At 45.4% G+C, this 24,775-nt stretch overlaps 1 protein-coding gene across 2 annotated transcripts in view; it reads right to left on the reverse strand.

The window, feature by feature from the left end:
• NETO1 (neuropilin and tolloid like 1) overlaps positions 1-24,775 on the reverse strand; it is a 677,063-nt gene that overhangs the window by 133,157 nt on the left and 519,131 nt on the right. For both annotated transcript variants that reach the window (XM_085605913.1, XM_085605914.1), the window contains exon 7: positions 10,017-10,245. In XM_085605913.1, the coding sequence (XP_085462039.1) occupies positions 10,017-10,245 (229 nt within the window). The remainder of the gene's footprint in view (positions 1-10,016; positions 10,246-24,775) is intronic.

Here is a 24,775-nt window from a genome sequence, read left to right on the forward strand (position 1 = left end):
CCCATGAATATATATATTTTTATGGAAAGTAATTGTGTCACACATTTAGTGATCATGATTTCTATAATGGTTTCAAGCGTCAGAATGTGTTCGGAATAGGAACTCTTTACAATTACCTCTACTGGGCATGCCAACAGTGTTACCCTTATATGAATGCAAACATTGTAAGATGAAGGATGACAGAGGACAATTGTGAGAACTAATGTCACACTTCTCCCACCTTGCTTCTCCTCCATCTCTAGTCTGGTGAGGTATCGGTGGTTTTCTGCAAACACATCTGTCTGCAGAGCGTATGTGCCCAGAGGCACTCAGCCACCAAGATTCACAGTGCATTCTAGAAGGATAGAAAAAGATATCCTTTCAGGAAATTCTTCAAAAGAAGAAAATTCTTGCCCACACTGTTTCGTTGAAATTGTGAATGTAAGTGATGTGCTGGCACACATTTATTGTGGACTTCTGCCCATGTGCCAATGGAGGGACATACAAGCTGTTGACCCACTCTAGCTAACTGGACACTGACAACTACATAGACCTTTGAGGCCTTTCTGTGGTGCTTACAGAAATATTGAGCAAAGGACTCTTGTTCCTTTAGGCCAGGGTCTACAAAGTCAGTCCTGGAGGTCCAGATCCATGCCAGATATTTGAGATAGCTACATTTGTTCAAAGTAGGATAGGCTAAAAAATCTTGCATGGAACCAGCACTCCAGGACGGACTTTGGAAAATCCTGCATTAGGCTAGAAACATTGGAACAATCACAGTTTAAGTTTGGGATTTGACATGTTTCAGCAGTAAATGGGAAAATCTAGCACAATACTGATTGTGTGGAGTCATCGCAACCACCTCCAGCTTTCACGCTGTGAAACAGATCTGATTGAAAGGCATACATTGACATCATACACTTCTTGTGGTGCAGAATGGCAGGACCACAAAAGCAAACTACTCATTTTTCCTAAAGCAGCCTTTTTGTTCTCCTCATAATCTCCTGGAAAATATCTAAGAAGATACTTGAGATTGAAGTGCATGCATTTTTTTTAACTGATTGTGTAGTTTATTGACAGTAGGTGTACCTCAAAACTGTGGTTGTTAGGTCTGTGCTGCTGCTACAGCTCGTACATTTAGATGTATTAAATATTCCGCTGCTGTGCAACAAATGATGCCAAGTAGAAGATAAGTACATCTCTTGGATGAGAATCAATGAATACTTTTTTCACAACTGTCTTTTGAATTTCCCTATGCTGCAGTACGTGTTCAATTTGTAAAAGAATAAGTGCCAGGGCCTATAGTTTTGCTCAAAAGCCCAAAGCTGCTGCTCTTGAACGTAAGAGGTAAGTAAATACCAAGGCTGCGTTTTCCAGAGATTTTTTAAGTCATGGACAAAGTGGCAAAGTTAGCCCTCACCTGCCAAACAGCCTCCTGGAAAAGTGAGTTCCACAATCAAAAGTCGGTATCTATAACCTTTATGTGCCTCCAGCCTCAAGCTACACTCTCTTTACCTCACCTTTATCTCCCTCACCTCTCTCACAATATTCCCAATATACCTCATTCAGCATTTCCCTCTACCTTCTCTCGTGATCTAGATCTTCTCTCTATCACTCTCTGTGCATGCATCTATATCTATCACTCTTGATTCCTTCTCCTGACCTAACTTCTCTTTACACCTCATCTCTCTCTGTAACTCATCCTTCTCCCCATACCCCAGTTTTTGCATCTGATCTCCATGACTCTCCTCCATCTACTCCACTTTTCATACATGCTCATCTCAGTTTTTATCTTACGTTTTGTCTCTCTCTATCCATGTCTATGCTACCATGCCTTTCTCTACCTCACCACTACCCTCCCCTCACCTCTCTATCTCATTTTCTTGCTACTTTCCATCTCCCTCATGTTCCAACCTCTCTAAATCCTACCATGTCTCTCTCACTACCTCACCTCTCAATTTACCTCACCATTAGTTTACTACCTCACATCTCCACTTTCTTTCACATTACCATCACACACACACACACACATGCCCAAACGCAGGCACACCCACACACATGAGCACGTACACATATCATCTAGCTCCTCCAACTCAACTGTCTCTCTCAGCCTTTCACTATAAATGTATCATCCTAACTATATCTTACTCATTTTATATCTTACAACTCTCTACCTCTGTATACACCTTTTCTCTCTTTATGTGTCATGCATGTATCTCAACTTCCTCTTTTTGCTCTACACCACATTTCTCTTTTTACCGTTCACCCCTCTCTTCCTTTCTCTCTTCCCTACTACTATTTTTCCCTGACTCATTTTTTCTATGCCTCTTCTCCTTTTGCTCCTCCTCTAACTTTCATTTATGCTTTTCCTCAATTTTCCTGTCTATGACTACCTTCTGCTGCCTTTAGCACTCTGTTATTCACCTATTATTCTACATTACATCTCTTGATACCTCAGCCCTTGTGCTACTCCTATGTCTTTCCCTACATTTCCTTTTCCCTATTGCTATCTCTCTTTACCTCTCTACTGCCTTACCTATTTATTTGCCTCACTTTATGTGTGTGTTCCTCTGTCTAACCCTCCCATCTTTCCTTTCAGCTACCTCACATTACTGTATTTACTTTACTTCTCTCCCTACCTCACGTATTATTCTATAATACCTCTATCTTTACTCTATTCTCTCTCTACATTATTTCTCTTGCTATACTATTCTCTTTATGTCACCCCCCACCACTTGTATCCTACCCATTTACATTTCTCTTCCTCAGGAGGGTCACGCGTAGCTGTCTAGCTATGGAAGTGTATACAAAGAGGAGACGAAAGACAAGGCAGAGAAAGGAAAATTAGGAGAAAGATATTCGATTTTAATGCTGAAACTCCTTACTTCGTGCTTTAATTTTCATTGCTGCAGCAAGAACGCCAATTGTGAAGGGGTATATAGATTTACAAATATTCAGCAACTAAAGATACAATTTCAAGCACTATGTAAATATATATCTGTTTTATTTTAGTATTATGCTTTAGTTCACTAAATATCTAACAAATTGCCCTCAGCATGTTGTTTCCTCCGAATAAAGTAACAAGCTGATCAAATGCTGAATTTTGCATAAAATGTTGTTGCAAGTAAAACAAAAATTTGTAAATCTATTAGTTTTCACCTTTATTAATGAAAGTGCCAGCTATGAGCTTTGCCAACAATTGTCTGTAAAGTATTGTTTGAATACAATATAAGAAAAAAACAAAATACTGGAGGAAAAACAAACACTTATTTTGGTATTTCAAAACTATACGCTGTAGTCAATGTTTTCAATCTTTTTAAGTGGCATGGTTCATTTTTCAATTATGTTTCACTAAGGAAATTCTGAACAGATCTGAAAATGAATAAGGAAGTGGAAAGTAAAGAGATATGCTTCCCACAGTCTACTTTACCGTCCACAAGATTCAGCAATTTGCTCATCTGCAGTAGCCCAGGGAGCAGATTTATGACTCACTAGAGAAGAGTCATGCCATGTACAACTTCTGCCTCCAACTGATTGCATCAAGTGGCCCTTTCCCTAGCACCACAAAAAGCAGTTGTATGCTGAAGTGTACATTTTTATGCAATATGTGGAATGAGGGTGATAAAACACAAATAACATTTAAAGTATGATCTTCAGCCACACACCAGCAGGACTATCCCTGCTGCTGTGCTTTTGCAGACAAGATGGGAGGGTGGGGATCACCATACTGTGGGGAATATTGTTTGAGGGGTGAAGCCGCACATAAAGGCGAGAACTAAAACTTCATGCACCCACTTGGAGTGCTGAAAGAAAAATACCAAAGTAGCCCCTAAATGTAAGTGGTAGAAGGATAAAAGTTAGATCAAAAGGATCATAAAGTGGCTTCGCTGCAGGGGAGGGTCAAACACAAGAAGAGGAAAGGTAAGCCATTGAACATGAAGCAAGCAAATGAGAGTGGCAATAAAGCCAACCAACTGTAAGCATAGAGTGGGCTTTTAGCCCATTGTAAGCTCACAATAGAACATTCGCCACCACACAGTTTGGGCTGTCTGGTACGCTTGACTTAAACATCTAGATCTAAACTCCAAACTAAACGGCAAATGTCTAGATCTAAACTAAAAAAGAAATCGGTTTATTGATGCTTGTTCTAACTTTCTTTTGGTACTACTGGACTGGCAGACAACAGACAACTTGAGCTTTTGGCTGTTTTTGCATGTACCCGTTTCTGGATGATTCATACATAATTCAACATTGTTTTGCAACAGGAGGGCTTAATGAGCCAAAAAGGGGTCATAAATTCATGTTTACTCCAAAAAAGATGCCCCAAAATATATTTTGCTCAGGACCCCTCAAATCCTTAAGATGCACTAGTATGGTCTTGGTTCCTCTTCATGCCTCTTTAATTCATCTTCTATCCGTCATTTTCTCCATACATAAAGACTAAGGGGTATATTCACAAGGACTTATCTCCACCTTAATGCACCAAAAGTGGAGATAGACCTAACACCCCATTCACAAGCTGGTGCAAATGGCAGACATTGCCAGTTTACCCGCGATAACTGCCCCAAAATTTATCTCCACGGTGGACACCACCAACTACCCCTAATGAGATGCAGAGTAGGCGTTCCCGTGCAAAAACACACGAAAAAACCACACACCACTTTCACAACGAACTGCCAGATCTGCGAAGCGAACCGAAAACAGGCGATAAGCAGTGGTGCCGCAGGTATTCAACACGTGCCTCAAGCAGGTGTAAAGACGGACGACTACCTGAAGTAGGCAACAGAGCTTCGCACACAGCCATACCTGAAGAACAAACGACGCCATTGAGCTACTCATCATGCATCTCAGAGATCCAACAGGGCCACAACACCCACCGCCACCACCCCCAGGACCACCACCACCCCCAGGACCCGTCCCCGGACCACCTCAGAGCCAGCGCAGAGTAAACAGCGTACCTAATAAAAACGCACCACTCTCACAGACCTAACACCCGAGGAAATCATTGCCCACTACAGGCTCAAAAGGACAACCATCCTCCGCTTCATGACCCACATCGCCCACAGGTTGACGGTCCCAACACAGTGGAGAACCAACATCCCTCCGCAGACAAAGCTGCTGGCTGTGCTGCACCTGTTGGCATTTGGTACCTTCCTACCAACAACTGCCAGAGTCAGAGGGGTCTCACAGCCAGCCCTATCAAAGTTCATCACACCTGTCCTGGATGCCATCCTCAGCTTCATACCCCAGTACCTTCACTTCCCCAACACTGAGCAGGACCAGCAGAGACAAAGCAAGGCTTTTACGCCATAACCGGATTCCCGGCCGTGTTGGGGGCAATCGACTGCACACATGTCCCACTTGAGCCCCCTGCGGATACTGCACACCACTACCGCAACAGAAAGCACACGCATTCCAGCAACGTGCTGGCAATAGTGGACCACCGGGGGCTCTTCACCAATGTCATCGCCTACTTCCCAGGCAGGGTGCATGATTCCTTCATCTTTCGACAGTCTATCATCAACCAGCGCTTCCAGGATGGCATATATGGAACTGGACTGCTTGTTGGTAAGTGCCAATCAACACTTCACACACCCCAAACCCACCACCACACAATGCACAACAGTGGGAATGCACACATGATCAAACAACATACAAAATGTCAAACTACACGACCACCTACCAGACACGACAACACCACTCCAATGGTCATCCTGGGTTACCCCTGCACCCAAGACAGACATATCATAGCACCACAGCCACACAACAGCGGAACGTGTGGTGATGCAGAATGCAGCCATGTGCGAGGATGCAAGTGACCCGTGAATGAGAATGTACACAATGAGAAGTGAGGTGTGGATGTGCAGGACATACATGGGTATGCAAACCACAGACATGTCCATGTAGACCACAACTGTTGGTGACTGGAGAGTAGTGAGCAGTGGATGTAACCATGTCACCCCAGGCCGTGGGTTAGATAGCGGAAGTGTCACACGCTGCGTCCCCCCCTGTGTGTGTGAGCGCAGTGGGGTGGCCCTGAGTATGCCAGGGCTTGTCAGGGGTGTGGTCAAAAACCCCATTGCGCAGAGCATGGTTCACTCCCGGGAAGGCCAACATCACTGACAGTGTGGCGCCGCGCGGCCTTCCACAAGGCTGACGCTGTGAGCAGTGGGGCTTGCAACCCTGTGCGCCTGCTGCACCCCAGGACACTGATCAGGCCTGCCACCCCAGCACACCAGGGCCGCACTGCTCACCTGCCGACACCGTTGTGTGTCAAAGAGGGCCCACCACGTGCCGGTGCAAGCTCCAAGCCCCAGTCCCATGACCTCTGCAGCCTCCGCAGACCATCGCTGGCTCCCCCGACACTGGCCCACATCACTCCTAACTTATTGACGTGCTCCACGGGCGTCCTCTTCGGCCCAATCAATCAATCAATCATAGTACTTATAGAGCGCACTATATACCCGTGAGGGTCTCAAGGCGCTGGGGGGGTGCTGCTACTGCTCGAAGAGCCAGGTCTTGAGGAGTCTTCTGAAGATGAGCAGGTCCTGGGTCAGTCGTAGGTGGGTGGGGAGGGTGTTCCAGGTCTTGGCGGCAAGGTAGGAGAAGGATCTGCTGCTGGAGTTTGTACGTCGGATGCGGGGGACAGTGGCAAGGGCGAGGCTGGCGGAGCGGAGCTGTCGGGTGGGGGTGTAGAAGCTGAGTCGACTGTTGAGGTAGGCTGGTCCGGTGTTGTGGAGGGCTTTGTGTGCGTGGGTGAGTAGCTTGAAGGTGATCCTCTTTTCGACGGGGAGCCAGTGTAGGTTTTTCAGGTGTGGGGTGATGTGGCTGTGGCGAGGGACGTTGGGGATCAGTATGTCCTACATGTGGAACAGTGTCCTGAGTCCTGAATGGCAGTGACCCCAAGTCCGTGGCAGCGGCCACAGCACCAGACTCCCTTCTATCAGTGAGGCATAATTCCATATCGCAGGCCTGCAACATGTGGTGCTACTAACCCTGTTCAACGGAAGCCGGCGACACGTGGTGCCACTAACCCTGTGTGCCATGAGTGACCGTCATCCTCCGGAAGAACATCGTTTGTGTCTGAGCCTGTGGCCTGAGGGTTGTCATCAGCAACGGGCAGGTATGTACTTGGTGTCTGGCATGGGTCTGTGGCATTTATATCCGCCATGTTGCCGGACACAGCTGGCATGTGCCCTCTGCATCATGCCCTAGGGGTAGACCTCCAATTCTCCCTGTGACACTCCATGGAATTTACCTATGACACATGCGAGGCCCTGCTCTGCCCTCATGACCCTACCCCAGTCTCCCGCAGGTCAGCGTCCCGTGGCAGTGGGCCCATGTCAGCCACTGTGCATCTGGGGACACTAACCCTGTGCGACTCAAGTCATTCCCCCTTGTTGTTCTGACATTGCATTTCTGAGTGCCTGATGACTGTTGGAGTTGTTGCCAGCACCAGCTACTCCCTGAGGGCTGGCGTACACTCACCCCACACACAGCCAGCACAGACATCACTGGATTAGTGGGTCTGCCATCACATCCTGCCGAACCAAGTATTGACACTTTTCTCCCTGCACTGTCACAGGTGATCAAGGATATGCACTCTGCCATTGGATGATGACACCCCTTCGAGACCCGGACACACCCACCCAGAGGCAGTACAATGCGGCCCACATACGCACCAGGGGCATCGTAGAACGCACATTTCGCATGTTGAAGTCACATTTCAGGTGCCTGGGCGGCACAGGTGGAAACTCCTGTAAAACCCGGATATCGTGTGCAAGATGACCATTCCATGTTTTGTGTTGCACAACATCTGTGTTCGCACCAATGCCCCATGGATCCCAGTTCCAGAGGTACCGGACGATGATGGTGACGATGGGGCAGGTGGCCCACATCCCACTGCAGCTGCGTCAGGAATGGCCCATGTGACCTCCATCATTGACACTTACTTCTCATGAGCATGTCACATTGTGGCCGTCCATAGCATTCATGGGACAATACAAGATGTCCAATCGCACTGCAAGTGTGATTAAAACATATTTGCAGGTTACAGGTTGTACTTGTACATTGTCAAGTTACATTTTCCTGCGGTTTCACATGTGATTTGCCATGTTGTGTACATTTGCGGAACCAGTTGTGTCCTGTGGAGGTGTTGCAGTTTGTAACGGGATGTTGTCAATGTCGAGGTGCACTTATGCTTATGTGCGAATGCTGCACGGTGGGAGAGTCGCTCCTGCGGCTCTGATTTGTCTGTCACTGGTCTCTTTCATGCGGTGTGCCTGTCGGTTCTGTTCTTCCACGGTGCTTGGATGTTGTGGGGTACATGTTGTCCTCTGCAGTCGGTCAGGGTGCTTCCGTGGTACTCCGCAGTTGATGTGTTTTTTTCTGTGGCATTTTCCGTATGCTGTTCGTGGGCTTTTTCCCGCATTACGCGTGAGTATTGTTGCCCTCGCGCTGGTTGTCACTGTTTTCTTATCGCGCTTTGGCCCATCGCAGATTTTTTTGTGTTGTGGTTTGTGTTTTTATCTCCATCGAGGTGGTTGTATCGCGGACAGTGTCCGCGGTTTCGGCAGACTATCGCATTGTACCGCCTTGTTGTGAATTCCACGTTGACACAGGGTTATTTTCCCGCGATAGGATGCAATGTGTAAAGTTGCGTTAACATTTTTTGGTGATGTTTAGCACACGTTCTTGTGAATACACCCCTCTGTTGCTGGCAATACGATTTGGAATGCTGCTGTCTAATTCGGACTTGCCAGGCTGCATGTATCAGGGTCCAAAGTCATGTAGTCTTTGTGGATCACCAGCGCAGGACTTTAGTCACTTAATATGCATATGTCCAGCTCTAAGTCTACCTCGTCCAAAACTACTAAAGAACCTGTTTAATGCACGAGGCATTCGTACCTGTCGATCTGCTATATTAAGATGTCTCAATCCAAATGACCCTCAGCTTGTCACTTAGTAAATTTTTTAACACCCTATGAGAAAGCTATAGAAGCATAGTTGAAGGCAAAATACAAATGCACTATAGAGACTATGTGTGATGTCCCATTTCTGCAGCATATGCACCATATATGGGTGAAGCACAACAGCACTTTAGGGTCTAGTTCTTAATACTCTTTTTTGTTACCATATGTATCGGATACTCTTTAGCCCTCAAACTCAAATGACGGGCTTCAGATCCTGCGGCAATCTGTAAATTTTATTAGGCACAGTTCCTTTTTTGAACACTTTTAATGGTGTTCTATATTTAATCTTGTTGGTATATTGCAATGGTTTTAGCGACTATGCTGTCTCCGTATGGCTTCTCCGTGCCAAACGTATAACACATGGACAAAGCACAACTGCACTTTATGGACTAATTCTCATGTATCTTTCTGGTACCTTATGTATCATATAATGTCGTTAGTCCTGACTCCCATACCAAGTGCTCAGGTCCTGCTGTAACTCGTAATCTTAAATAGGCCTGGTTTTATGCATATTTTAATGGTGTTTTGTACTTAATCTTGTTGGTATATTGTTATGGTTTTAATTAACTAAACAATAAAATATATTCACCATCACCAGACACTTTCTGTCCCTTTATCTCACTCTTTCAGGTCTTGCTTTCAATGTTGTCATATTAGTTTCACCTTTCTCTCCCTCCTTATTCTTTCCCCTTTGTGTGTTTTTCTCTCTCTTGCTCTGGGTCAAAGTCTGATGAGGAAAAATAAATGCTGTTCTATAAAAAATTGTTACTGGTGGGCCCCACCAGCAACCACTGGCTCAAGAAGCACACAAAATGCCCGAAAAGTGCATCAGATAAAATTGTAGGATTTTTCAAACCACATTGATGCCGTTTGAAAACAGAGACAGCAGGTCTAAAGCACAAACATTTTTTTACTAGAGCTGAAGTGTGAAGGAATATCAGCAAGAACAAGAAACTCTCCTCCTGGCAATTGCCAGAATGTTAACGGTTTAGCACAACAAACACTTTTCACAACACTATCTGTTGCTATAGCGAATACCAAGTGGAGGCTCGCCGCGAGACTTACGTTCTTGAAACGACGTGAAGAGCATCTGGAAACGGCTGGTCCGGCTTCCCTCGTCTGCCCACATGCGGATTACGCCAAGCCCCGTGCGCAGCATCACGTCATTGGCCACGGTGCTGCAGAATTTAGCTTTTAAATCTTCCACTGAGCTGCTTCCGTCGTAGACAGCAACAAAATTCCTCTTGCATTCGTTCGAGTTCTGCATTTCATAGTCCAGGAAACGTAGGTAGATCTACAAAAGACAAAGAAGGCCCGTGAATGTTTGAGAAGTGATGATTCATAATTACCCCAAAAGAACGGTTTTTTAACATACAGTTCACTTTGGTGTTTTTTTTGTACATTCATTTTATGTCCACAATTTTGGTTCTTCAGCACCACTTGTGGCAAATCTATTCCAGGTAAAGGAAGAAGAGGCAGAGGCCGGTTATGCGAAATAAAAGGCTTTGGGATTGGTGCATTTAGGAATGAAGTAAGTGCTGCCTCACATGGGTAGCACACCTGCTGAATTAATTGATGCTACTGTAGAATATTTCTGTCACACCAACCTCTTAGTAAGGCACCGTTTTTCAGGACCCTCCATTACATCCTTCTATAAGAAATAAAAAGCAACATTTCTTTAAAAATAATAATTTAAAAAGTGAAGTGCAGGAGCCAAACTTTTCCTTGAGAGGCTGCAGCCAGCCAAATGTGTACGCTGCTGAATTGCAAGGCCGGGTAGTTTTGAGTCCACCGCATGACTCTTTTTCCGCCACCTTGTGCTTTCTGCCTCTTTATCTCATTTTTGCGGGTTCTTTTCATCCATACTCTGGGTGCTATTTATGAGAAACGAACGCAGTGCGGTCGCGCAAGTCAGTTTTCTGCGCTTTGTTAGTTTCGAAGCACAGGAATGCAACATATTTACAACAATATGTTGTATCTCTGTGCTTTTACCTGTGCTGGTGCACAAACTGCTACCATTCACTGGTGCAGGCACCCTTGCACGCAAGGATGCCCGCATTGTGGGCAGATTGTTTTTGAGCAGGAAGGGCTACCAACTGAGGTGATTTCCTCTTCCAATGCATGCTGTAGAATGCAGCACGCATGCAGCACGCATAGAAAGAGGAAAAAAACGAGGAGAATTAAAAACATTTCTCCTCGTTGCACCTTGCTATGCCACCCCTGGGAGTGGCATAGCATTCTGACGCATTTCTAGGTTTACGATTGCTCGTAAATCTGGACATTCATCAGTGGACTTGGGTGTTGCGTGGGAACACCAACAGCAAACACCAATGTCACACCCCTAACACGCAAAGTGTTGCGTGAAAAGGGGCGATATTTACAAGCACACGCAAAGCCACCCAGGGTGGCTTTACGTGTGCTCGTAAATATCTCGCAGCAGGTTGCGCCGCCAGTGCATCACGCAACGTGATGCACCAGCAAGGCAAGGGGCTTGTAAATAACCCCCTCCCTAGCTATGACAGTGTTCTTATTTGTCTTACTTCTTATTTCATCATTTTCTGCATTTCTCTTTTGGTCTCTGTCACAGTCTAATAATGAAATATAAACCCCAACCCAAAAAAAATGAGTGTCGGTACCCAATGCCTGCAAACACTCAACCCTCCAACCCCAAAAACATAAGCAATGCCTCTAATGTTATCTTTGCATGACACATAATAGGGATGCACAAAATGTGCATAAATAGATCAAACTTTAAAACCTTAAATTATTCTTAAGTACACGAAATGCGAAGCCAGCATTTGTCACTATATTTTATTTTGAAATGCGCACTTCTGTTTATTTTGGAAGCAAGAATGTATTTTGCTCTAAAAACAATAGCCCAAAATCACAAGCACTGCAAACAGCAGCCACTCCCATTCTGGTTGTTCACATTGAGCTGGATGTACAAGCATTAGGAATACCCATTTCCTAATTGTGAATCTCTCCAAATCAGAATTAGGAAAATCGGTATTCCTAATCTATGAAACTTATTGAGTTTATTTAGGTATTCCTTGTGGGTGACAAATCAAACTACCTCATAAATATTAATGAGGTAGTTCGCAGTTTATAATCCATTAGGAATCCCAGCAACCACAGGGATGGTGGCCTGCTGAGGATAGCAGACCACCATGTCTGTGATTGCTTTTTAATAAAGCAATATATATTTTTTTTTAATGCAGCCCATTTTCCTTAAAGGAAAATTGGATGTGTTTAAAAAGAGAAAAATTAAACCTTGAAGTTTCATTTTTTAAGAAAAGGCAGTGGCTCGTGGCATTTACATTCTCAAAGGGGAAGGGGACCCGTGGGGACCCCTTTCCCTTTGTGAATGGGTTACCACATGTTTAAAACCGGTGGAAAATTATTACTGTATTGTGACCGGAATTCCGTGGCGAAACAGTAATGGATAGCATACTGATTTGGTAATGGAACGGGCGCCCTAAACATGCCCCTTCCTAAATACGAATTGCAAATCTAAAAGGCAATTTGCTAACAAGTTACCGAATCGCATTTTACATTTTGTACATTTGAAAAAGCATTCTTATGGTCACAAAAGGCCCGATTCTGAATGGGACAGGAAAAATGCCTTGTACTCTGGCTCATTGTTCCCAAGCTTTCGTGCTAAAAGTTAGCCATGAACATTGTATAATTACAGGATGTGGTTTAATAACGTAATTCAGGGAATTTCGAGAAAGAAGTGTAATATGAAATTACCAAAATTATGTATGATTATGCCTGGGTAAACAACATTTTACCCATGCCTGTAAATAAGAACAACTTCTCTTACCATATGTCTTGACACTTTTCAATGGACTAACTGGAATTGAAATTCATCAAGGTATAGCACAAGGGATAACCTTCAATGGGACTGAGACTCCTGCTTCAGAATACTCTGTAAGATCCACGGTGACTTAGAAAATCATTTTCTTTCACACTTCAGAAAAATGCCTTTGCACATTAGCTAACTGCTGTTGTCCAGCCCAAGCAATGCAAATTAGCATATGGTTTTTGATTTATCACATCATTGTTAATCAAAGAGCACTTAATTACTGAAACAATCCAGCCTATTTCTATCGAATTTCAGATTTAAAAAACACACATTCATAACCTCCAAAATTAATAAATCAGCTAATGTGCTACAATATTACAAGTCTAAAATACATCATGACTAATTGCGCATTTAGCAAATGTATTTTTTATAAGGGCTCTTGTCATAAAGTCTACGCTTGACCAGATTCTCTAGTGCTTGAGTCCTGTGACAAGCAGTCTATAAAGTTGAGGCGCTATAGTGACAAAAAAAGATCATGTCCATTCAGTATTACAGTTCACTGTGGACACATTAGCCCTCCAAGTCAGTGAAGGCCTTGCCCAACCTGCTGGCAATTTCTATGCCTTAAGGTGCATCAGGTTTACAATCTCCATGGCAACTTCAAGGATCAGGAGTATTTCTCCTGAAGGTATCAGCTACTCAATGTAGTCAAAATCTCCATGTGACACCGGGGCAAATATTTGTTGGAACCAATGTAGAAACACCACTTCTTGCATGTTATTCTCCAAAATTCCATAATCTGACATTAGTTTGCCCCTCTCCCTGGAGTTAGTGATTCTCCTAATACTGGTAACACCAGAGTATAAGGACGAATATAATGGCACCACTTTTTGGCCAACTCATAATGTGGCCCTTGGAGTAGAAAGAAGCATGGAAAACATTGACATAGCCAATAGTTGCGTGTTTACGGTATAAAACAATATGCTCATTAAATGTGTTTTTTATTCAATAGTTTAAAAAGTAGTGCAGCAAGATGAGTTGCTTTGAGTGTCCTGACCTGTAGGTAAAGCTGTTTATTTTGGCAGCGCTGTATGTACAAATGTAATCACAGTGTTTGAGTAACAAGAGGCCAAGAGCCTCAACATAGAATAAGAATGAAGAAAGACTTGTAGGGCACCAACTGAATGAACAGAACAAAAGCACATTACATGGGTCTGACGATCTCTACCTGCTCTTATTATGTAGTTATGTATATCTTTTATAATAGTTTTGAGAAAAAAACTTACCTGGAAACTGATAAGGGCTTTCAGGAAGGGAATGTTCTCTGCATGATATACAGGTATCTATGCTTATCTTGAGTGTCTGACTGCACATGAAACTGTTATACTGATTTCTGTTTCGTCTCAACCAACACACTAAGTGAGCTTGTGAAACGAGGCTTAAGCCTGCCCCTTGTAAAGCCACGTCCCAGAATGTTTTCTCTGACCTAGGAGAGTGCACCAAGTATACCCTCCGGAGTGACAAGGAACTACTGTTCATTTCATGTGGTGTGTTGACTTACACAAGTGGTGGCAGTATACAAGTTAGCAGGATGAATTTTCCTGGCTAGAGCCTTTTTGTCAGACCCAGAGGAGTGCATCCTACTGGCTCACTCATGTAAAATTCCAATAGAATAAGCTAACCAGAACCTTGCATTGCTACATCATCTATATGACAATTGCGTGTGTGGTATGTGTGTTTTAGCAAGACCCCATATGTAGTTTGAGTATGGTTGCTGCAAATAATGGTGTTCGACCTCTCAATCTTCGGGTGGTCTTCCCCTAAATGTTTTGCCTTACTCCTCCATTATTGTAGATCTTGTTTTTGTTGATCTTAGAACCAGTGCTAAAGTGCATGTGCATTCTAATTTAAACATGATGAAAGTGGCCACACCCAATTGGCACCTTTAATTTACTTACAAGTCCCTACGAAAGTGGCACCGCATATACCCAGTGCCGCAAATTGATTGCTACACATGGGCCTGCAGCACTCATTGCGCCACCCACTTAAGCAGCCCTTTAAAAATGTCTCAGGCCTGCCATTGAAACCTGTGAGGGCAATTTACACTGCCAACTGGCACCATAAATCTTTTGCCAAGCATGATTCTTGCTTTAAATCACCACTAGAGTAGGCTTTAAACAGTGCATAGGGCAGAGTGCAGTGTATTTAAAAAGTTGGACATGTACTTTTGACTTTTATATGTTCTGTTAGTTTAAACTGTTACATTTGTTTTTCCTACTGCAAGGCCTACTTTGCAACTAGTATAACATTGGGTTAACGTATTACATTTATTAAGTGATAACTTCAATTGGGAGCAGGTAGGAATATTGAGTTTGGTGTATAAAGAAGTGTAATTTAAACCCCTTTTTAATGGTAAAGTTGGCTTTTTGTCACATTTCTAAAAATGGCCGTGTTGCTGTGTTTTAACCCCACGGAAACTCAATTAAATTGCAGAACAACAAAATATTTTGAAATAGTTGCGGCCAGACTCAAAGAAAAAACGGGACACTAATAGATTCCAACTAAGACTTTTAAAAATCTTTTAAAGACCTTAAATAAGCTGACATTTTCCTTTTAATTGGTTGTTTTAAATCTAAATTTTTAGCAATGAAATCATGTTATTAAATGTTGTGAGTTTTTATTAACTGTGCAATAAACTAAACCCCCCTAAACATTTCTAAAAATGCCACTTTTAGAAAGCAGGATGGGCCATTCTGACTTGATGGGTGGAGGAGCTGCCACCTACCACACTTGCACATCACAAAGGCTCTGCCTGACCACATTCACAAGGATTTGATTCTAGTCTTTTGTGACCTTAGACAAGCTGGGGCCAGGGCAAGTAGGCAGGAAATTCCAAACATCTCTGTCTTGGAAACCCCCAGAACCTTTTCTACTTCAAAGTGTTACCCTGCTGCCATGCTGCCCTACAGTCCTAATGCTCTGCTGCCTGAGTAAAAGGAATGGAAATACCCCATGTACCCATGGCCACCAAAGTGATTCCAATGGTTAGTTGAATAGCCTCCTGATCAGAGTCTCAGCGACAGAAAAGAATTCAATCATCTTAAACTTAGCACCTGGACTCTACTTGCTGCAAGTCTTGCCCTCCTAGTGGTGCCAACCCAGTCCTAGACCCTTGTAGTTAGACCTGAAGGTGCTCTGCCACCCCAGCTGTGGTCCTGTGAGCAGTACTGATGCAGCATGATGTATCTCCTTGCAGCTGCTTCAGGACCGCTGCAGCACAACGTATCCCAGACGCAGGACCTCGCATCATAGCCCGCAGCTTCCACTGAACTACCACTGCTCAACTCATCCTCAATGCAGGTCTTTGCATCTCATGCCCCTCATCGACGTCACCCTTCAAAATGATGTAGGACTTTGCATCACAGTCCCACAGCTTCTTTGGAACCGCTTCTGACGTATCCTCAATGCCGAACTTCACATTGCAGGGCCCTCATTGGCAGTCTCCTCGACGATGATGCAGGACTCCACCCGTTCTGAAGCCGAAGGGAGCTGCAGAGTGGAGGAACTCCGTGAGGTCAAAATGGCGGCCTGAAGGGCTATCGGTGGTGCCTGTGGAGATCAGCGGCACTGCCCCCGGTGACGAGATCACCTTTGATAAGGGCTCCTGCTCCCCTCGGGGACCAACGGGAGGCAGAGATGAAGTGGCAGGCAGGTGCTGTGTGGGGGGGTGGCGTGTTGAGGAGGACTCCGTGACCCACAGGGGACTGTGACAGAGCCGGGCGGCCGTGTGAAATTGAGGCCCCGGCTTTGAGGCCTGGCAGCGAGATCGGCAGAAAACGACCACATATCCCTGATTCTGGGTGAAAATAGCGAGCGGGGGTGACGCCGGACCCCCGCCCCTCATAAAGTGCAACAGCCGCAGACACTAATAGGCAACTCAGCCCCCAACATCTTGTCTCGAGTACTCCCTCTTGTGAGACGCCATTGGAGGAGAAGCTGTAACTAGCTGGAGATCGACCAACTCCCTGCACCGCGGCGGCTCCTGTGGATTCCGGGAGTGGCTGGCGGGGGCCCCTTGATCTGGCCGGACACTCACCCTCCCTTTATCACATCAAGGACTGGCAAACAACTTGCAGCACGCTCAGCAGGCAGCTCACCGAAGTGGGGACTTTGAAGCAACAGTCCATAGGCCACATATCTACCATCTCAGTAGTAGGACGGACTCACCCTGTTGTGGCCGCCTGGCAGACCCAGTGCCCTGGCGAGAAGTGGTGCTGGCTCCCCTTGCTTCATCCTCCGGCCTGGAATGTTGAGACGCTCTTGAGGAGGCCTCCGCATTGCTTTTCCACATGGGCCCAGTGGGGTTCTACGATTGACCCGAAACAGCCTTCTTGTGGTTAGCTTGGAGAAAAAGGAAGTTGTGAATACACCCCACACGCCACCACAGCTACTTGTTGGACTCACTGGAAGTCATCACCGATCTGGTGCCCCTATTCGGCTGAGAGAGGCCTGTAGCAGCAAGACACTCCAGGGGACAATCAGGCTCACTGCCTAGCTACCAGCACCACCTGGAATACCGACAGGCCGGCGGTGGTCAACTTTCTCCTCCGTGTAGGCGGCGGCGAGTACAGGTGCGTCCTGCTGATTTATCGCAGTCTCTTGTCTCCTACTCCCAACGATGGCCAACAAAAAAGACTTAAATCCCAGGCCCAAAAACGACGGGCAAAATTTGCCTGGAACAAACCAGGTGAGGACACCGACGCGACACCGGGAGACGACCCCAAAGCCTCGCAGCTTTGCCCTTCCACCAAAGTCCTCACCCTTCAGGATGTTATGGAGGCCATAGCAGGAGTACGGACGTCTTTCGAGACCCGTATTGACTCAGTAAATATAGAGGTGACTCTCCTGCGGGCAGACCTTAAGAAAATGGACTCCAGGGTTAAAGAAGTGGAAACCACTACAATAGCTCTTGTGTCCGACACCTCTACTCTGCAACAGCAGGTAGTTCAGCTCCAAGACCAGCAAAAAAGGATGGCAGAGCTCCTCAATGATTATGAAGGGAGGGTGAGGCGGAACAACATCCGTATCTTAGGGGTTCCTAAACGGGCAGAGGTGCCTGCAATGGACCTCTTTGTGGAAGATCAGGTGATCAGCAAACTCCAGCCTAAACGTCTCTCCAGCTATTTTTCTATCGAACGGGCCCACAGAGTTCCCGGGGGGCGTCCAAAGCCCGGAGCCCCTCCCAGGTCCATATTTGCAAGGGTCTTTAACATCCGTGACAGGGATGTTATTTTACAAACAGCAAGGGCCGGCCCTCCACTGAAAATTGACAATGCAACTGTTACCTTTTTCCCAGATTTTACCATCAAGGTTCAAGCACAAAGGCACAGATTTACAGGGGTTAAAAAAGCTCTACGTGAAAAGGACATAAAGTACTCCATGCTTTTCTGGCTAAACTCCGGGTTGAATCAGAGGGTAAGGTATGATTTTTCCTGTCCCCGGAAGAAGCCTGGGAGTGGCTGGAAGGCTGGCGTCAAGTAGGGAGACCACCGGAGGGTCACCACAACAGGCCCCACAACGACAGTCAGTGCGTCCCTCCAGCCTCAAGAGAAAACCATTCGGGGGAAGCCCCAGACGAACAACTCTGACTCGAAACACCAAGCCTCTTGTGCTCTAAACAACACCCTTAGACTATATGCACACTCTCCTGCTCCGGAATTTATGGCCCACATGGGAAGGCTTCCTATGAGATTGTTGGCACTGCCTCCAAGGCAGCACTGGATACAACGAGCTCGTGCCTCAATGGTTCACCGTCAGCATGCAAGTATTTGTTTGGATTGGACTAGAATTGACTGCTTCTAATTATAACATGATTATATTACACTGACTAGGCGAGGGGTGGAGGCAGTTAGCTAGGTACCTCACACACGGAGGGGTGGGCAACAGGCACTCTGCCTTGTTGGGGAGTGGAAAGATGGAATTCCACTGGCAGGGGGGCAGCGAGGGGGGTTCAGGGTGGGAGAGGGAATGCGGTTGGGATTTTAATTGTTATAGTTTCTATTACACAGAGCATCCTAATGGATCTAGCTCCGCTAGGTCAATTTGCTAGACTGCTGACACTACCTACATGCTTGGGAGGACATGACTAGTGGGGCTCCACCTTTGCTTTTAACTTGGACTGCTTTCAGGATTTGGGGTCGCAATGCACGCCACCAATGGTCGCCTTGCACTCCCCTTATGATCTGAAGGACTACCCGCCATAACTGACACCAGGGAGACAAAATTGTCAATACTGACGTGGAATGTGAATGGCCTGGGTGATAAAATAAAACGGGGAGTGGTTCTGCAATACCTTAAGAGACAATCGCCAGACCTGATACTATTGCAAGAAAAACACCTGGTGGGTAATAGTTGTAAGGCTCTGAACAGGTGGGGCTACAAGCTTCTGATACATGCGGGGTTTACATCCAGATCCAGGGGTACTGGTATCCTTATAGGTAAAAATCTGGCCCTCACTCCTACCTGCATGTGGGCCAACACACAGGGCAGATTTGCTGTGTTGGAGGCGCTCTGGGAGAGTAAGCCACTGAATGTAGTGTCAGTCTATCTTCCACCTGCGCTGGGGAAGCCTGCACTGCAAGATCTAGGTAAAATATTGATAGATCTCCCCCCTGGTACTCCTATATTAGGGGGAGACTTCAACATGACAATGGACGAGAGGCTTGATAGACACCCCCAGAAATTGTCTCCCCGCTGTAGCACTCCTATGGCAGACTTCGCCCAAGCAATGGGCCTCACTGATATTTGGCGTTCACTGCACCCTACTATAGTTCATTATACACACTATTCCAATGCACACAGAAGCATGTCCCGCATTGACTATTTTCTTACTTCCCTTGCAGACATAGGCCACTTCCAACACCCTCGTGGGCTCCTGAGAGGTATCTCTGACCACTCCCCTCTCTGTGTTGAACTCACTTTTCACCGACGGTATACCCAAGGCCCCATAATTATTAATCCATGGCTCCTTCCAATCCCAGATATTAAAGACGACCTTGATGAACACACTGACCATTATTTTACTGAAAACGTTGGATCCGTCGATTCGTCGAAGACAATATGGGAAGCCTACAAAGCAGTGATTAAGGGACATGCCCTGGTGTTGAAGATCAGATATATCCAGAATCAAAACAGACAGCTGACACAACTTGAAAAAATTTGCTCCAACTAGAAACAAACCATAATGCCTCTCCCACCGCGGCCACAGCCCATAGTCTCATGAATAAACAGTCAGAGTACAAAGCCCTAGCACGTGAAAAACCCAGGCGAGATTGCTCCATACTCACCATAGTACGAGCTTAGAGATAGGGCCGGTAAAATGCTGGCGTGGCTGGAGCAACGAGATCAGGAGGCTCGATGGGTCCATGAAATTCTACTCGAGGATGGGTGACAGATCCCCGGGAGGTGGCGGAAGCATTTGCAAACCACCTGGAGACAGTATATACCTCCATGACCACCACTTCCTAAGATGATTCACGTCAACTCTTGGAGGAAATGGACCTGCCCACACTGTCGCACAGTGACTGGGAAGCGCTAGACGCGGATATACCAGCGGAAGAGATCTGTAAAGCCATTTTTGCCATCCAATCGGGGAAGGCAATGGAACCTAATGGGATTCCAATTGAATTCCTTAAAGGAATGGCCTTAAAGGTGGCCCCACATGTATGAAGAGAGTCTGCAACAGGGTATTCTTCCATTAGACCAAAGGCTGGCTTCTATAGTTGTAATACATAAACCTGGGAAACCAGCGACCAACTGTGGCTCATATAGGCCTATCTCTTTAATAAGCTTAGAAGCCATGGTGCTGGCAAAACGTCTCACGTCCCGTCCGATCGAGGTCCTCCCCTCACTTGTCCATGAAGACCAATCTGGGTTTGTGCCAGGACGTAACACCGCTTTAAACATTCGTCGGGTCCCTAATGTCCTTGGTAGGCAGCCATATATACAGTAAGACGTCATAATGTCATTGGATGCCGCCATGGCGTTCGACTCGATAGAATGGCCATACCTCTTCGAGGTTTTAGCCAGGTTCGGCTTTGGTCCACGGTTCCGACAATGGTTGGCACTGCTTTACACTGCGCTGCTAGGTCAAGTCAAAGTAAATAATCACACGTCACAAACATTTGCCTTACACAGGGGGACCAGGAGGGATGTCCCCTGTCTCCCTTACTCTTTGCGCTGACTCTGGAACCGCTGTCGTCATGGATACGACGTGACATGTCGATACGTGGACTGCGCTGGAGTGAAGATAAGGAAGATAAAGTATCATTATACGCTGACGACATCCTGGTATATTTGGCGTCCCCACAAGCCTCTATTAACAGCCTGTTAAACGTCTTTACCAATTTTGTCAAATATGCGGGTTACACCATTAACTGGTCCAAATCTGTGCTGTATATCCTACACGGCCCCCCACCTAGGTTGCCTCGCGGTTACACAATTGAGTTGGCCACAGAGGGTTTTAGGTACTTAGGTATCTTTATCACTCCTGACCCCAAGATATTCTATGATCAGAATCTTCTGGGCCCCCTCAAACGACGACAAGACGAAGTCAAGCACTGGAGATCACTGCCCTAGTCCCTCTTGGGACGGGCAGCCTTGTTAAAAAATGCTCGCCCTACCTAGATTCTTGTATGTACTTCAGAACTGTCCGTACCCAATCACGGATAATTATTTCACCACCATTGAGGGGAAAATCCACACCTTACTATGGGACGGGGGTGCACCTCGCATCGCCCTCCAGAAACTGACAAAAGGGTGGTACAATGGTGGGATTGCCCTTCCAGATCTGCGCTTATACTATTGGGCCTCGCATCTGGTGGCAATTAATCATTGGATTTATGGCTCCCCGTCGGATCCATCTTTCCAGCTAGAAAAGTATCAAACGGGGCGGGAGGGATACTTAGGTGCCCTCTATACCAATGTCCAGAGGGGACTTTATTTGGGACCCATGTCACAAACTATAGCCATTTGGCACAGGGCCACTACACGCCTGGGTTGGGCAGATAAATTCACGAAAGCCACACCTTTGTGGTCCTCTCAGCGGTTGGGATTGCTCTGCCACCACACAGGTTTCGAAAAATGGGACACCAGTGGCATAACAAATATAGGCGACTTGATCTCAAGGGGCAAACTTTTAAGGAACTACAAGCCAAATATGCTCTTGAGCCGCGGAGGTTTTTCGATATTTGCAGATTAGGCACGCCCTTATCACGACAATTCCAGACCTGGCTTCCCTACCAGACTCCTCCCCTTTAGAGGACTGCTTACTCTCAGAACCTCTATTGAACAAGGCTGTCTCCTGTATCTACTGCAAACTCTGTAATAACTTACCTGACTCCTTTCAGACTCTTCGTGATCGCTGGCAGGTGGACATAGGACCAATAGATGACGAGGACTGGCAGTCAGCGCTACTGTCCCCCAGGGAGATGGCAATAAACCATCGCTTTCGCCTCATACAACTAAAAATTCTACACAGGTCCTACCTTCCTGGGGTGCTATTGGACGAAATAGGCAGTCATGCGGATGCATTGTGCCTCAGAGGCTGCCACCAGGAAAGCACCTTTTATCACATCTTGTGGGACTGTACCGAAATACATCCATTGTGGGGTAATGCAACCAAGAAAATGCAAGACACATTGGGTAAACAGATCCAATTGACACCAAGGTTGGGGATCCTAAACATATGGGAGGACACAGATTTGACGGAACTCGAGCAACAATGGGTCGCACTGGGGTACCTGTTGGTTAAACGGGCTATAGCAATGCTTTGGGGATCCAATAGACGGCCCTTAACAAGTGGATGGGTGGCGGAGATGGATAGATGCATGATAGCAGAGAAAGAGGTCTATAAACTGAGGGGCTGCCCCAAGAAATGGGACAAGAAATGGGGTGCTTGGAATGCCGATAGAGGGGAAATTTGTACCTCACCGACATCAGACATGGCAATGCTGAGACGACCAGAACCATAACCTCCCAGAGTACTGAATCTGCACAGTCCATGAGTGTTGTTGAATTATATTTCAATGCAGCAGAAGGATGATATTGTATTGTGATGATGACTCTTTGTTTTCAACTTCAATACAATTGTTTACAAAAAAAAAAAAAGATACCCACGGGTGACCGCATGCTTTACAAATACACATGTTGTGTTGTTCCCTGTATCTGGCCCATGCTCCTTTCCAGCCTGAACTTGTGACTTTGTCCTGGTCTGGTGCAACCAGCTAACCACATTTGACACTTTGTATTCCTAGTTACTACTTTCACTTAAAAGTGCATCTCTCCAGGTCTACTGATTAACATTTTTCTCGTTTTGGTCTCCAATAATTTTTCAAATTATTCTCTATTTTTCTAAGTTGGTGTGGGACTTTTTCTTGTTTTGTGTTTTCACTTTATTAATGTTTGAATTTCTGCATAAGTACTTTACATATTGCCTCTAAATCGAGCCTGCCTGCCTGCTTTGTACCAAGCTACCAAAGGCTTACGCACAGGCTAATTTGTTTTTTTTTGTGACTTCATTCTTAAAGAAATTGTGGCTGATGCTTGAGTAGGGTTTTGCCCCCTCAACAAGTAACCACATTTCCAAGAAGTAGGATACATTTTGGATGGTCTGTCATTTGGCATGTCACAAAATAGAGGGTGGATACAATTTTCCCAGAGAGTAGAAATGTATTGCCTCCATTCCTGTGTCTGGAAGGTGGGGATTCAGAAACTGAAGTAAGGAAGGATGGAGACCAGTCTGACCTTACACATTCTATGAGGACCTTTTAGCAAGGGATTACTGATTAGGTTTCCTGAGCACTGCCATTTAGTGGGTGATAGTGGAGAGGGATGTATTGGTGAATTCTGTTACTAAAGGTGAGCATGATTCTACATAAAGCCTGCCCCTTTGTTTGTTCCTGATTATCACTTAACAAAGGCTGATGACATTCATGTACAGAGATCTTCCTACCATGAGAGCCACCACCTTGCACTACAGCCAAAAAATGTTATTTGTAAAGGTTTCCTCCCAAACGTATTCCTAATCCTTAGAGAGTGGATCCACTTTCAGTGCCTGGAAAATTAATATAAATGTGGAATCCAAATAATCTACTTTGTTTCAGTTCCAGTTCGAAGCCCTTCTTGACTAAGGAAAGGGGTGCTCTTCAGAGTACTGGAGGAGCTCCTGTGCAACTAAGGCTGGTTTCGCTCAGAAGTGAAACAATCTATTTCTTTTTTAACTCTTTAAAGATTTTCACAAAATTCTTAATGCACTAATCCTTAGTACAGCTAATACTATATGCCTCCTGTGAATTTTCAAAAAGAACCCTGGTGTGATGTATCTACTGGTTCTTCGCCAAGATTCAGGTATATATTTAAAATATTGTTAAATAGCTGCCATTAACATTTCCAGGTCAACTGTTTGTGCACTATTTTAAAAACATTTCTACGTCGACATCTAAAATAGGGTATATGGGGTGAGGTGCACAAAGGGATTTTGTGTCTTCAAAAGGTCTGTTTCACAAATTAAGTGGGCCATTTATGACTGCAAAAAGACCTTTTGGTATGTAACAAAACTAAACTGCAACTTGCACTTTGGGTCTGCAACTAAATGCCAAATTGGCATTTGGAAGGGGCATGTTTCGGGCGTTTCTTACAAATACCAATTCAGAATGAAATGTATAAAAGTTTTGCGACCTACTGGCAGACCTACTGGCACATGCATCAACAATGCCATTTGCGATTCCTTATTAGCGAAAAATAAGGATTCGCTAATAAGGAATAGCAAAAGGCTATGCATGTAGAAATTGCTTACAAAATAGTGATTCCTAAACATTCCTTAATTGCTACTTGCAAATTGCGAGTTGCAATTAAGGAATTACCTCCCCATTCATTCCTATGGGCCTAGAGGTCCATAGGACTGAATGGGAAGACTTTCTTAATTTGCCATTCTCAATTAGAGAATCGCAAATTGCTCATG

This window comes from Triturus cristatus, chromosome 5_1 (assembly GCF_964204655.1).
Source record: "Triturus cristatus chromosome 5_1, aTriCri1.1, whole genome shotgun sequence".
In the NCBI taxonomy this organism is placed as follows: domain Eukaryota; kingdom Metazoa; phylum Chordata; class Amphibia; order Caudata; family Salamandridae; genus Triturus; species Triturus cristatus.